At 37.5% G+C, this 16,299-nt stretch overlaps 1 protein-coding gene across 2 annotated transcripts in view; it reads right to left on the minus strand.

Moving 5' to 3' along the window:
- The window catches only part of STXBP3 (syntaxin binding protein 3), a 53,746-nt gene extending 38,159 nt beyond the window's left edge, over nt 1–15,587 (minus strand). Inside the window, exons 1-4 of one of the 2 annotated variants that reach the window (XM_061186236.1) lie at nt 15,439–15,586; nt 5,426–5,475; nt 4,720–4,801; nt 976–1,052 (exon numbers count right to left, since the gene is read on the minus strand). In XM_061186236.1, coding sequence (XP_061042219.1) covers nt 976–1,052; nt 4,720–4,801; nt 5,426–5,475; nt 15,439–15,487 — 258 coding nt within the window. In that variant the 5' untranslated portion in view covers nt 15,488–15,586. Of the gene's footprint in view, nt 1–975; nt 1,053–4,719; nt 4,802–5,425; nt 5,476–15,438 lie in introns of both variants that reach the window. The other variant, XM_061186237.1, reaches the window with a different exon arrangement.
- Between the last annotated feature and the right edge of the window lie 712 nt (nt 15,588–16,299).

Here is a 16,299-nt window from a genome sequence, read left to right on the forward strand (position 1 = left end):
GAACGTTTCAAGGTTCTTGACATGGCAAATTATTTTCCAAAAAGGCTGTATTAATCTATACTCCCACTAGCAGTATATAGTAGTTTCTACTCCATTAACCATTGATAATGGGTATTGACAGCTAGAATAGGATACATAGATAAATAAATAAATGTCTACATATACACACTTTTTTTTAATCCCTCTGCCAATTTAGTAGGTGAAAATGGTGCTTCTTTCATTTTTTCCGATCATGAATTTTATGTTATAAAATTATACTACGGATAAGATATAAAACGTCATTAAAATCCACCAGCAGCCAATATGTAGAGACCATATAGTAAATGTCTGGGTTTTTCCCTACTGTCTGCTCTGCTAGAGTTAGAAGAAATGAAATTGGAATTGCCAAATTAACATTCTTATTCTAAGAATAAGCCAAAGGATGTGTTGGAAAATGCATTCTCAGATACTATACAGAATAAACGAATTTGATACTTTATATGGCTCTAAAGTTTTGGCTTTAAGTATGAATTAAATCATGGTTAGATTATAAAGAAATTCCTTTCCCATAAAAAAAATATATATACATACATATATGCATATATACATACATATATGTGTGTACACCCATACATATATGTATACTATAGGGAAGTCACTAAGATAAAAGAAAGATGAATCCAAGACCATTTCTTTTACATACATTTCCATCCTCCTAAAAATTATGGTTGAATAGAAACTGCATGGGTACAAATTATTGAAAGAAACTCTATCATTTTATATAATTAAATTCTGCTTTAATAGATAGGGAGAAAGGAATTCTTTCACTTAAATATTCTCATCGAGAAGAATGCAAATGAAACAATCTTCTAACACAGGGAGACTCTCCGAAGCATCTAATAAAGGACATTTTATTACTTTGAATTTTCTAAGAGAAAATCATGTCAATGGTGAAAATTTTGAAGAACATACTTTTTAAAGATTCAAAACACTCACCTTTGATGTTGGAGAGATAAAATAAAGAGCTTTCATTTGTCTGACAGGTTCTCGATTCTTATAAATATTCTCCACAACTAACCAAAAAAAAAGTCATTTTATATAACCAAATATTTATACACTTGAAACAATTTTTAAATGAAATTCACTGTACTTCTTTATTTATAATAATATAGAAAAACAACTGTATATCCTGGGCTTAACATTTTCTTCGTCTTCATTTGAAAAATTAAAAAGTCCTGAAAATGTGTCTTCCCTAAACTCTGGGCTAAGTGCTCATCATGAGAAAAAAAGATAAAGCAGCTATTTGATAGTTAGGTCTACCAGCATAAGCAATCAACATGCCATGAAGAAACCAAGAAACTGCATTTAAAATTAAAATATGTATTTCTTTTAAAAAATATTCTACTATAATAATAGAAAATATAATATCAGAAATCAGGCTAAGCATGAATTATCTGTTAAATCTCATAATAACCCTTTATGTATTTTACAAATGACATAACTGAGGCTTAAAAAAGTTAAGAAACTTATCCAAGTTACACAGTAAGAAAGATTCCAACCCACATCTGTCCAACTCCAGAGTCTAAGTTTTTAACTGCTATAACATTCTTCAAATAAATTGCCAATTAACTCTTTTTCTTTTAAAACCACACATTAATATAAATCATTTTTTCAACAATGAAATATCGTCATAATTTAATCAATTATATTTTTATTATTGAAATTAAGAACTTTATAAATAACTAATATAAAACAAAGTGAATTTAAAACTAGTAAGCCCTAAATTGTCAATTTAACTATGAAGCCTATATTAAAAAAATACTAACTTAAAGTATCATTCTACAAATCAAGAGAACCATCTTTCAAGATTCACGCTGGCAAAGGGCCTAGAAAGAATTTAAAACATTAATGTGACATGCAAGGAAGGCTACTGTTGGACTTCTCTTTTAAATATGATTCATTTTCTCATCCCTAAATTTATACTAGTATAGTATAGGTTTATTATAGCTTCTGTTAGAGAGGATATCAAATAAGATTTCCGAGGAAATAGTTTTATTTTTATCTCCATGCCCAACAATTGTAATTTCACCTTTAAGAGATTATGGTTAGGGGCTTCCCTGGTGGCGCAGTGGTTGAGAATCTGCCTGCTAATGCAGGGGACACGGGTTCGAGCCCTGGTCTGGGAAGATCCCACATGCCGCGGAGCGACTAGGCCCGTGAGCCACAATTACTGAGCCTGCGCGTCTGGAGCCTGTGCTCCGCAACAAGAGAGGCCGAGATAGTGAGAGGCCCGCGCACCGCGATGAAGAGTGGCCCCCGCTTGCCACAACTGGAGAAAGCCCTCGCACAGAAACGAAGACCCAACACAGCCATAAATAAAAATAAATAAATAAAAGAACGTGAATTTCTTTAAAAAAAAAAAAAAAAGATTATGGTTAAATCTGTGTTAATTTACTTTTATTGTTTAGTGCCCAAAATAAAGTGTTTTACAGTCATCTTATGCTGTACATACTATGTATTGTTTGGTGAGTAACGTACATGTTAAAATGTTGTAATATGGGGGCTTCCCTGGTGGCGCAGTGGTTAAGAATCCGCCTGCCAATGCAGGGGACACGGGTTCAAGCCCTGGTCTGGGAAGATCCCACATGCCGCGGAGCAACTAAGCCCGTGAGCCACAACTACTGAGCCTGCGTGTATGGAGCCTGTGCTCCGGCAACGGGAGAGGCCGCGACAGTGAGAGGCCTGCGCACCGTGATGAAGAGTGGCCCCCGCTCGCCGCAACTAGAGAAAGCCCTCGCACAGAAATGAAGACCCAACACAGCCAAAAATAAATAAATAAATAAATTTATTTAAAAAAAAAATGTTGTAATATGATTTAGAACACAGACTTTGAAAAGATTCTGAAATGTCTGGTTATCAAGAGCAGAAAGTGCCACTTCTTCAGTTCACTGAAAAGTGGATATCTATTAAATGATAAAAAAGGAAAGGGTTTTATGATTACTCCTATAATAGTGACAAAGGAATAATCTAATTCCCAGTCTATTTTTTTTTAAAGGTTTTTACTTGACTTTAGTGGAGACACTGAGGTAGCATCACACGTATATTTTTTTCTCATGTTTTTTAAAAGTTCCAAGACACACTGAATATTTTCACAAACGACCTGAACGCAGACAGAAAGTCTGATCACTGAACGGCCAATGCAGGTGAGCTGATGTGGAACTCAAAAGAAATGTGACATGTTCAAGTTAGTAGATATGATTATGATTAAATCAGAGCAAACCTAGGTGACTGGAGGATATTGAGAACAATCCACAGCAATATGCTCCATGATGTACAGTCCTATATAACACTTCCCAAAAAAAGCTTCTGTGGTCAAATAAGTTTAGAAAACTGAATACTATACCTATTCGCAGGGGATCCACATTATCTGCTAGCATATAAAAAACTCCAAAAAGTCCTAAAGAAACCTGGTTAGCTTTGTTTAATGCTGTTTCCCAAACTAACGTGGCCACAGAGTCCTTTCCTTGAAGAATATCAATCAACACTGAACACACAGTAAGAAACAATGGTCTATAAAAATTCAATAAAACCTCCTTACAGTGCAAAATGGTTCTGTAGCTTCATAGTGCTGTACACACATTATCAAATGGTTCTCTAACTGCACATCAGAGAGACCTCTGGGAATGTAAAAAAACTTAAGTGGCTTAATCAATATTATACTTATCTAGTTAGTAGAAAAATCAAGGCTTTAATCTTCTAATTTCTAGTTCAGAGCTTAATTTTCTACTGAAGGTCATAAAGACCACAAACTGATTATGTAATCAACAATAAAAGATTATTTTATTAATAAATATCAAAAAGTAAACATTGCTAAATTTTTTAGGTAATCCTCTCATTCTACACAATGCTCACGCTTTCTTGAATACTGGGTGTACTTTTGAACCTCACAAGTTAGGAGTGACAGAGGATACAGATACTATACTAGAATCCAAAATATAAAAGAATTATATTTGACTTTGAGTCCCAGTTTTCACTTTACAAATCGGGATATTAATATCTGTCTTTAAAGGGCTGTTATGAAGGCAAATTTAAATAGATGAGTTATATAGATGATGATATGATTATGAATGTTACAAGATATTGGTATTCTCCCCAAAATGTAAGGGAAATTAAAATCTCATTAACACAATCCTGCCCAGTGGAAGATAGCAACTGTGGTAGTGTGATTTTTTCCCCATAATCCCACACTAATGCTGATTTAAATTTACAATTAATAGCCTCATTTCTAGGTAATAAAGAGAAACTTAAAGTCAGTATTATACACTTGTAAATATGTACAAAAGTTGATTTTATGACATAAATCTTACTATTCATTTAAAAACAATATATGAAAACCACAAACATTAATCAAAATACTAAGGTAAACCTAGTGCATCAGCATACAAAACTGTAACAAATACATAAGAGTAAAAAATTTGAAGAACAAACTCAATAAGGCAACTTAGTCTTGGTTGGGGTGCTTAATTGTATGTCTCAGCTGAGGGAAAAAACTCTGACTTACAGAGGTTATTCTGAAGATTCAAAAAGAAAAGAATGTCCAGTGTAATTATTATGGCTAGAATTACTAAAAAAATAAAACATAACCCCCTGAGAAACACAATTACTAAAATTTATTAATACTTCAAACTCTCCCAATCATAATAAAAAAAGTTTTTCATGATAAGTATTTGTAACACTTACCAGTTATACCCTCTGCTAGAAGATCTGTCATTTTGCAACACGATGCCAAAAGCTTAGTGGTAAATTCATCTAGAAGCATTATCTTAAAATGAATATAAATTAAGAACTACTATCAGCATTTGACCGCAAAGAATTCACAAAAGACGGAATTTAATGCATTAAACCTACTCAAACTTATAAACTTTTTATAACATAAAATTAAAATATTAGGACAGTGGGCAAAATTATCTCAATTCATTTAACTTGCATGACCTAGAAATTTATTTCCTCAATATACGGACATACGATATTATACATAAGTAAGCAAATAGAAATATTTTCATTTTGAAGGAGAGAACTTGTTCATTTTAAATGTATGTTATGTTTAACATCAAATTTTCTTAAAATTATAAAATGCCACTTGTAGAATAATAATTGTTCTAGGCACCATTTTAAGCATTTTACATGGATTAATTCATTTAATATTTACAACTACCCTATGAGGTACTTCCATCCCCATTTTATCAATAAGGAAACAGAGGCACAGAGATGTCAAGTAATTTGCTCAAGAAGCCACAGCTAATAGAAGGTAAAGCTAGGATGTGAATACAAGCAGTATGGTTCTAGACCCTATACTTTTATAGAAGTATAATAAGTAAAATATATAGAAGTCCTCAATAAAGGCTTCTAGCTTCATGCAAATTCTATGTGAGTATGCAAATTCTACCTTCCATTCGCCTTCTTTCTTGCAGTCATCAAACACTGTTGCTTTTATCTCTGCAAAGAAAAAGAGAACTATTTAGGAATCTTAATCAACAGTCAGAATAACTACTCAAAAGGTCCAAGATGGCTGGGGAAATATCAACTGGAATTGCTCAGCTACATAAAAAGCATATTCACTTGTTAAACTCGAAGTAAAAATCCAGTTCTCTTTAATACATAACCTATATGGTACATTTAAACCGTAATATATTTTTAATCTTTGAGAATAAAAATATTATTAAAAAGGCTAGGGACTTCCCTGGTGGCGCAGTGGTTAAGAATCCGCCTGTCAATGGCAGGGGACACGGGTCCGAGCCCTGGTCTGGGAAGATCCCACATGCCGCGGAGCAACTAAGCCCGTGCGCCACACTACTGAGCCTGCGCTCTAGAGCCCATGAGCCACAACTACTGAAGCCAGTGCACCTAAAGCTCACGCTCCTTAACAAGAGAAGCCACGGCAATGAGAAGCCCTCGCACAGCAATAAAGAGTAGCCCCCACTCGACGCAACTAGAGAAAAGCCTGCACGCAGCATCAAAGACCCAATGCAGCCAAAAATAAATAAATTAAAAAAAAAAAGGCTAACATATTTAATTATATAAATATATCTGGAAAATATTTCTGAAAGTATTATCTGACTTGGTTTTTCCTATTTACTTAAATCCTAAGTAAACAAGATGAAAACAAGAAACTGGGACTTCCCTAGTGGTCTAGTGGTTAAGACTCTGCACTTCCACTGTAGGGGGCAAGGTTCGATCCCTGGCTGGGGAACTAAGATCCCACAGCCACCGTGGCCTGGCCAAAACAAAAACAAAAAACCCACAGGAATAGCCCTAACTGGCCCATTGCTAAAGTACATCTGACAATCAAAACTAGGTAAGTAAGTTTCTTCCTGATTTACTACAATTTTCAAAAATGTGTCACAGCATTAGGATACAAATATTCAGAATTTATTTATAATCAGTAAATATTTATTAATGCGTTCCTTGCAATGATTTTCAAAATTAATCTAAACATATATTTTAAATTACTAAATAAAATACACATAGGCAATTCACACAAATACCTGTTATTCTACTTTGTAAGATAAAAATTTCCCACATTTAATGTTTTATTAATTCTCAGTTAACTTTGAAAACTGTAGTAATGTAACACATAAAATACAATTAAACGTAAATTACAGTAACTCTTGTTTTTCATTAATTCTATTTTTTTAATTTATTTATTTTGTTTACTTTTATTTTTGGCTGTGTTGGGTCTTTGTTGCTGCATGTGGGCTTTCTCTAGTTGCGGCGAGCTGGGGCTACTCTTCGTTGCAGTGCGTGGGCTTCTCATTGCGTTGGCTTCTTGCTGTGAAGCACGGGCTCTAGGCACGCGGGCTTCAGTAGTTGTGGCATGCGGGCTCAGTAGTTGTGGCTCGCGGGCTCTAGAGCACAGGCTCAGTAGTTGTGGTGCACGGGCTTAGTTGCTCTGCCTGTGGGATCTTCCCGGACCAGGGCTTGAACCTGTGTCCCCTGCATTGGCGGGCGGATTCGTAACCACTGCACCACCAGGGAAGCCCCATTAATTCTTGATAATGAGATACTTATATATTCATTTAAACTTTTCTATTTCTTAATTTATATTTAAGTTAATGCTTTTGGAAACTTACCAACAAGTTTTTGGCACCATGTTAAAAAATGACATGTCCAAGCAGAGGGTATATTTAATAAGGGCTACTGATACTCATCATAAGAATTGTGATCCGAAAGGTTTTATTGTTATTGAGAAGGTGTGAAAGTGTTAAGATATATTAAGAGGCTTATATATGTTTGTTGGGAAGATTATGATGTTATATAAGATTTATGGCAAAAGCCTGAAGTATTTAACCATAATTTAAGCCTAAAGCAGTGGATTCTGGTATTCTACAGGCAAAGAGGAAGGATTTTCTCAAGTAGCACTGAGGCACTGAAACATTATGGTACTTCCCTTTCTAAGCTTGCTTTATTCCTGTATACCTAAAACAAGCTGAAAATCAAAGACATTTTGCTAATTTTTGCCAAATTTATGTCTTTCTCTTAAGAAATGAATGCTCATGGAATTTATGATGGAGCAGACTGAACAGCTCCCTAGCCGAACTCATTCCAGTCTTTACCACCTTAGAAACTGCACTATCATATATGGCAGAAACTAGTCACATGTGGCTACGGAGCACTTGAAATGTGGTTAGCCCGAACTGGGATGTCCTGCAAGTATAAAATACACACCAGATTTCAAAGACTTAGTACAAAAAGAAATTTAAAATATCATTTTGTATGTTGATTACATGTTTCAATGATAACATTTTGGATAGATCAGGTTAAACAAAATATATTTTAAAAATTAATTTCATGTTTCTTTTTACCTTTTTTTTTGATTTGGCTATCAGAAAACTTTAAGTAACATATGTGGCTTGCCATTATTTCTAACTAGAATCTGAGGATACCTTGGAATCTGAGGATACCAAGCCAGTCAGTGTTAGCATCTCAAAAATAAATGATAAAGAGATAAATAGTTTTGTGGACGGAGATTAGGGGCATCCATGAAAAGTGATGTGGTTACAGGTAAAATGTGTTTGGAGGAGTCAAAGGAAATCACATCAACTAATATTACAGAACTAAAAAGGTATTTCCTCTAATTATTAATGAGAATTATTTAACCTTATAATCCATTTCTCTTGCACCCTAATATGGATACATCCCAAGATTCAATTCTCTTACTTTTACTCTTCCTCAGAGACCATACTCATCATCAAAGTTTCCTCTAACAGATCTGCCCTTTAATTTTTCCAACTTTATTGAGATATAATTAACATATAACATTTTGTAACTTTAAGGTATACAATGTGTTGATCTGATACACATATACTGCAATATAATTACCTCTGTAGTGTTAGTTTACACCTCCATCACCTCACATAATTAGCATTTCATTTTTGGGGTGAGAACATTTAAGATCTACTCTCTTAGCAACTTGCAATTATATAGTACAGTACTGTAATCTATAATCACGATGCTGTGCATTAGACCCCCAGAACTTACTCATCTTCTAACTGGAAGTTTGTACTCTTTGACCAACTTCTTCCTATTTCCCCCTAACCCCCAGGAATCCTTCAATTTTCCACAAATCCTCATCTCTCCTTGGACTTCTTTCCATTACACAATACAGGTTTAAGCACCTATGTGCCTCAAATTGAGATTAAATGCCCTAAAAACTGCTCTAGACTTCTCCATTTCTATGAGTTTTATTGTCATCTTCTTAGTCATAGTCTTCGGCTATTTCCTCTTTCCTCCATTTCTAATCATTAGGCTGTACTGACTGTTCTTTCTGGTGACTGCCGCTGTCACCAGCATTGCCTTGATTCTCATCATCTCTCATTGAACTACTGCAATAATCTCCTGTCTGGATTTCCTGCTTTCTACCTCCAACCCCTTTACCTTTTCCAATCCATTTTTCACACTGTTGTCAGAGTCATCTTCCTGAGGCACAGCCCTGTTATATCAATACCCACCTCAAAATTCTCTCAAATGCTCACTGTTACCTATAGAATAAAATCTAGACTCTTACTATTCAACATCCTCCATCAACTGGCCTCCACCTAATCTCTAAATTAATCTTCCACCAGTCCAGATGGTACCCAATTAATGACCTATTAATACCAATTACTCTATCTTTGCTCCTTCTGTTTCTCCTATATATAAAAGGAAATGTATTTAAAACTGTAACACAAAAGAGGATGTGAAAACACTGAAAGGAAAAATAAAAGGAGAACTAACAAAGTAGTGTATAGCATCAGCAATGCCAAGGTATACTTGCACAACTATCTTTAATCACAGAGAAAACTAATAAACCTGATAAAAATGCAAGAAAAACTGATTTGTCTGGAAAACAGGAAATGAACAGGTAAGAATCTTTATAAAGGTAATCCCAGGGGCCTGGGACAGAGGTAAAAGTAATACTCATTACTAGTTGAATAAAAACAGATTGACCTGTGCTTCCCTGGTAGCGCAGTGGTTAAGAATCCACTTGCCAATGCAGGGGACACATGTTTGAGCCCTGGTCCGGGAAGATCCCACATGCCACGGAGCAACTAAGCCCGTGCGCCACAACCACTGAGCCTGCGCTCTAGACCCCACGCGAGCCACAACTACTGAAGCCCGCACGCCTAGAGCCTGTGCTCCGCAACAAGAGAAGACACCGCAATAAGAAGCCTGAGCACCACAACGAGGAGTAGCCTCCACTCGCCACAACTAGAGAAAGCCCGCGTGCAGCAACGAACACCCAACTCAGCCAAAAAAAAAAATAAAATAAATAAATTAAAAACAAAAAACAAAAAACAGATTGACCTGTTCATGGGAAAGACCACTTAGGGCTTTCAAGGTTTATTGTTTAAAAATTTTATGAAACGGGACTTCCCTGGTGGTCCAGTGGTTAAAACTTTGCCTTCCAATGCAGGGGGTGTGGGTTCGATCCCTGGTTGGGGAGCTAAGATCTCACATGCCTTGTGACAAAAAACCAAAAAACATAAAACAGAAGCAATATTGTAACAAATTCAATAAAGACTTTTAAAAAAATGGTCCACATCAAAAAAATCTTAAAAAAAAAATTTATGAAACAATATGAACAATATGAAAACTGAGGACTAGTATAAGACCACCTAAATATATACAAAGGCAAATATTAAAGCAATTATTTCTAGGTAGAAATTTAGTAAATTCTATATTTATTCTTCAAGCAAATACTTTACAATTAAAAGTCTGAAGGGGGACTTCCCTGGTGGTCCAGTGGTTAAGAATCCACGCTCCCAATGCAGGGGGCCTGGGTTCCATCCCTGGTCAGGGAACTAGATCCCACATGCTGCAACTAAAAAAGATCCCGCATGTGGCAACAAAGACCCCGAGTGCCACAACCAAGACCCGGTGCAGCCAAATAAATAAATATTTTTTAAAAAACCAACAAACAGCCTGAAGTGTTCCTCTCTTAAACATAAGGGTGTAAAGGTAAAAAGCCACCACTATAAAATTGCTTGATGGCAATGTAAGTCAGAACAGTAGTTACTCTGGGGGAAAGGGTGGAATTTGCCCTTGGAAGAGTTATGGGGTGCTTGGAAACATTCCATACCTCAATCTAGGTGGTAGTTACATGAATAAAAATGTATCCATCTGGGACTTCCCTGGTGGTGCAGTGGTTAAGAATCTGCCTGCCAATGCAGGGGACACGGGTTCGAGCCCTGGTCCAAGAGGATCCCACATGCCGTGGAGCAACTAAGCCCGTGTGCCACAATTACTGAGCCTGTGCTCTAGAGCCCGTGAGCCACAACTACTGAAGCCTGCGCGCCTAGAGCCTGTGCTCCACAAGAGAAGCCACCACAATGAGAAGCCCGCGCACCACAACAAAGAGTAGCCCCTACTCGCCACAACTAGAGAAAGCCCGCGCACAGCAACGAAGACCCAATGCAGCCAAAAATAAATAAGGACTAATAGCTAACTAATAAGGACCTACTGTATAGCACAGGGAACTCTACTCAATACTCTGTAATGACCTATATGGGAAAAGAATCTAAAAAAAAAAAGTGTATATACATATATGTATAACTGATTCACTTTGTTGTACGCCTGAAACTAACACAGTATTGTAAATCAACTATACCCCAATAAAAAAAAATTTAAAAAAAAATGTATCCATCTGCACATTTAGCATTAGGGCACTTTACGCTAGCATTATACTTAATGAAAACTTTAGGAACAAGAAAATGACTTCCTTTCAGCACTGTTCTAGTGAGTCCCCAAAATGCTGATGACTGCTGTTTGAGAAGGAGGAAAAAAAACCTTTCAGCTTTAGTAGCTCACCACTGCTACAGCATGTCTGAACAATTTAGCTCCAACCTACCTTTTAGTCTTCATCCCCCTATTTCTTGCAACAAATACTCTGTACTCAAACAAAAGGAATTATTCCCTCTTCCATAAACAATCACATACTTTCACATCTTTGGGTCTTGGCTCAGATCTCCCTGTCTGGCAAAATCCTACTACCTTTCACTGTTACCTCCTATTTCGAGTCTTCCCTGATCCGCTCACAGAGAGGAAATAATTCCTTTTTCTTCTCTTCTCCTATGAAACTTCTTCATGCTGCTAATATAGCACTTAGTACCTATGTACCTGTCTCCTCCCACTGAATTGTAAACTCCAGGAGGTCAAGGAGTATGCACCTAGAATAGTGGGCAGCACACGGTAGTCAATAAATACTTATTTAAAAGAATACATGACTCTGCAAATATCCAAAAAGTAAAAGAAGAGAATTTTGCTCAACAAGATAAACTTAAAGAAGTGAGCAGAATGAAAAAAGACATAAAACAAAGATAATTGATTAAAACAAAAAACAAAAATATATTTTATACATGCTTATATTTGCATAAATAAGTTCTCAAGGAATTTATAAGAAACCTGAGTGGTTGTCTCTGGAAAAGGAGTCTGGGGTCTCGGTAGGGATGAAGATTAATTTTATTTTACAATCTTTTCTGTTATCAAAATTTTTTGCCACATCAAGGTATTTAAGAATGATTAAAATTGTTAATTACAACGATTTCGAAGGAGGAGGAAAAAGTTATGTTAATGTTAACTGTTTAAAAAAAGGAAGTCACAAAATGACAAATAATAAAAAATATATCTGAAGCTATATAAGGACTAGAAGAAAAATGTGAAAAAATCCCAAAAAGCTTATGATTTAATGTGTAAAGAATTGGCTCAGATAAATACATTCTGATTACTTTTATTTGTAATTTTACTAGGTTCATTTTCTCTAACATTTCCTCTAAAATATACAAGGTGAATTACAGACATTAGACTATTGTTTATAGACAAGAAAGAAAATAGGCTATACTGAATAAGGAAAAAAATGTCATAGGTGGCTTCAACTTGCTTTATGGTCGATTTAATTACTATTGTTTTCCTGTGTGTTTTTCAAATAAAGTTCATCAAATTTTTATTTAAAATCTTTTATCAGTGATATTTTTATTACCATTCCCCCCTGTAGCAAAAAGTGGCAAATGAGCAATACCAAGCACTAGAAACTTTTACTGATTTTAAGTACGGGAATTAGTTTTGTAAATAAATGTAGCCCTTTGCATTCAAATATTAAATTTTTAAAAGGGGTTTTAATGTGGTCCCTAAAGGCTGATTCCTTCTCATGTTTTAGGTCTCAGCTCAAATGTCACCTACTCAGAGAAACTTTTCCTGATCCACCTACCTAGAACAGTCCCTTTCTATATACAGATATCACAGACTGAAATAATCAAGTTTATTCTTTGTTTACATACTTGTTTTCTATTATTCCCCACTTGAATGCAAGATTCAAGAAGGCTGGGAACTTGTCTGCCTTCTATTGCTGTATTCCCACAGGAATTCAGTAATATTTATTGAATAATGGGGGAAAATTACAAAATTGATCTACTGTTTTCTTTTCCCCACTGTTTACTTTTCACAAGCATTATTATCCATTGCATTCTGCCAGGGCCTGTTTGGAATTTAAAGCTCTAGAAGAGGGCTTCCCTGGTGGTGCAGTGGTTAAGAATCCGCCTGCCAATGCAGGGGACACAGGTTTGAGCCCTGGTCCGGGAAGATCCCACATGCCGCGGAGCAACTAGACCCGTGTGTCACAACTACTGAGCCCATGCACCACAACTACTGAAGCCCATGCGCCCAGAGCCCGCGTTCCGCAGCAAGAGAAGCCACTGCAACGAGAAGCCCTCGCACGGCAACCAAGAGTAGCCCCCGCTCACTGCAACTAGAGAAAGTCCACACACAGCAACGAAGACCCAACGCAGCCAAAAATAAAATAAATTAAAAAAAAAACAAAACACGAATCTACTTTCTACTAATCTCTATAGATTTGCCTATTCTGGACATTTAATATGAATGGAGTCATACAATATGTGGTTCTTTACAACTGGCTTCTTTTCATTTGGCATAATGTTTCCAAGGATCATCAATACTGTAGCATGTTTCAGTACTTCCTTCTTTTTTATTGCCCAATAATATCCCATTGTATGGACATAACCACATGTTATTTATCCATTCACCAGTCCATGGACATTTGGGTTGTTTTTGACTTTTTGTCTATTAAGAGTTATGCAGCTATGATAATAGATGTATCAGCTTTAACATCTGTTAAAGAGATAATTCTTATTGTTTTGATATTTGTAAAGAATAGTGCCTGGCACAGAGTTATGCTCAAAAAACATTAATTCCCTTCTCCCTACTTTACAGGTAAATTGAAGGTTAAGTTATTTATCTTTCTAACCTGACCTAACTATACTACCTTCACCCTAGCAAAACCTTTTCCCAGTCAAATATATGATTCTCCTACCTCTGAGGAGATTCCTCCATCATTTCTTTCAGACTTTGTCATCTTTCGCTAACAGAACTCAGAGGCTCCCACTTCTCTTTCTCTCTCTAATTAAACTAAGTGTTGAATGAATATCATCTTATCTTTTAGTTATGTTCCTATTTCCACAAAAATTCGAAGAACTATTTTTTTTAATCTGTATAACACTTCCTTCCATTCAGTGTCCCCTCTTCTTTATCTTACACTCTATGTGGGTATCCTGGTGCTACCTCAAGTTAACAGCACAAGACGGAAATTTTGTTACCTGTAAACGCTCCCTCTTGCCTAGTTTCCATGCTATCCATACCGAGGTTACTATCATTAACCTTTTTTTTCTGATAAATGCTGATGTTAAGGACCATCTTGGAAATTATACAACACAATTCATTACCCATTTTCATATAAATGTATTTAAATGCCACTGTGATTTTAAAACATTACCAAACCTTAAAAGGGACCCATGTAAATTCTGAAAAAACAAAATGCTAACCATATAATTATCCAATTAAAAAAATATTTTCATAACTTTTTTTCCCCTTCTATTTATACCCTTGTTTTTAGTATGTTAAGCAGTATGCCAGTTACCGATTTGGAGTTTTACTTTTACACAGGAACTCTGTGACTCCCATAATTTTGTTAACTCAGTCACTATTTCTGTTCCTTCCTCAACAAGCTGGAGCCAGAAATACTAATTAGATGTTACCCCTTTCCACTACTAGACCATAATTACTTTGAGCCCAGCAATGCCAAACAATGATGGTTCTTCCTGTTTGGCGGTTTCATTCCTTCTCTAAGCTGGCAGACCAAGGTTTGGAGTGATATTTATGAAAGTCGTAGATGATACAGCAGAATGGCAGAATATCAGTAACCAATAAGTATTATAATACAGTCCTAGCAGAAGGAAGTGGCTCCGAAAGTGGAAAGGAAGAGGTGAAGGTGCAGATTTGCCCCGAGATTTAATCATTCCGATGGTCCCTTCTCAAGAACTCTTTAGAAAGTGGGTTCTTCTAGAAGGGAAGAAGGGTCTGTTTAACAGTGAGGTTTTCTTTTTGTTTTTTTAAAGGACAAGCACTGTAAAGTACGGTTGTAAAACTCTCGCTGATACTAAGACGAATAGCAGAGTAAGCAGTCTTGGAAAACTCAAGTAAGGGGAGAAGAGGAGGGGCGGGATAGAGAAACACAGCGCTCAGACTGTCTCGCGTGGAGAGACATCGCCGACTGGTGGGGCCCCGGCGGCAGCGCGAGCGAGGATCCGCGCAGGGGCCGCGGGCGGAAAAGCCGGGCCCGGGGCCGCTCACGCAGGGCGGGGTTTCGGGGCCAGAGCCCGGCCGAGCCCAGCCCAGAGGGTGCCGGACGCCTGCGAGAAGGCCGCGTCCTCCCGCACCCCGCCCATGGTTGGTGCTGCCAGAACGAGGGCTGGGAAGGAAAGCAGGAAGAAGTGCTAACATGGACGTGCGAGCCAAAGCAACGAGTGCTCGTGGCGGCTCCCCAAGAGACTGCTGGTCTGGGGCAGGAAAGCAGGGCCCGGCGCCGCGGCCTCCTGGCCTTCCCTCTCTCAGCCCCTGCCCCACCGCACTCACTCTGCCACACGATGCTCTTCAGCCCCCGGTCCGTCACCGGCGGCGCCATCTTCCCAAACACCGCTGAGGACCAGCCGCCGCCTCCCACTCGCAACCCACCTCAGCTGTTAGAGGTGGTTCGGACGGGCCCCGCCCGTCGCTGAGGAGAAGGCCCCGCCCACACCCACGGGCCGCGCCCCCCGGTGACGTCACGGGCGTCCGTAAGGGGATTCTCGCCCACCCCTGGACTGAGGCTGCGCAGTGCGGGTGGAATCTCCGTGGGCAGTTGCGCGCCCTCTAGCGGGAGGCTGTCAACCGAATTTCGACGTCCTGGGACGTCAGAAAGCGAAAGCGTACCGACGGATTTTGAGCTAATACCATTTTAAGAAATGCCGAATTGACGCATACGATTCATGAAAAAGGAAGGGATTCTTCGCTTTACAAAAGAGTTCTTCACTTTGCGAAGCGGCTTGTAATAGACTCTTCACTCAGTCAGCTACCGAATAGAAAATTTATTTTATTCATTTTTCAAGGACATAATCATTGTATAGAACTATGAGGTGCCGTCCACTGTGCCCAGAACTCTGCAGGACTTTCAGGAAAGTCAAAGAAAGGAGACCCACTAATGAAGAATTTAAAATCTAATTAGCTCAATTCCTGGCATGCCGAAGGAAGTCAAAAACTGGTTGAAGTAGCGAATGCCTTAATGGTGACAATATACATAAATGAACCAATAAAATAATAATTATTCAACAAACATAAATTCATGTGGGAGGGGCTATCAATGCTTTAGGATTTAAAACAAGGGAATTATTGCTGATTCACAAAGGAGGTGATCGGAGCTCAGACTTAGAAAGTTTAGGCAGAGATCTATTTCCTGAG

This window comes from Eubalaena glacialis, chromosome 3 (genome assembly GCF_028564815.1).
Source record: "Eubalaena glacialis isolate mEubGla1 chromosome 3, mEubGla1.1.hap2.+ XY, whole genome shotgun sequence".
Classification (NCBI taxonomy): domain Eukaryota; kingdom Metazoa; phylum Chordata; class Mammalia; order Artiodactyla; family Balaenidae; genus Eubalaena; species Eubalaena glacialis.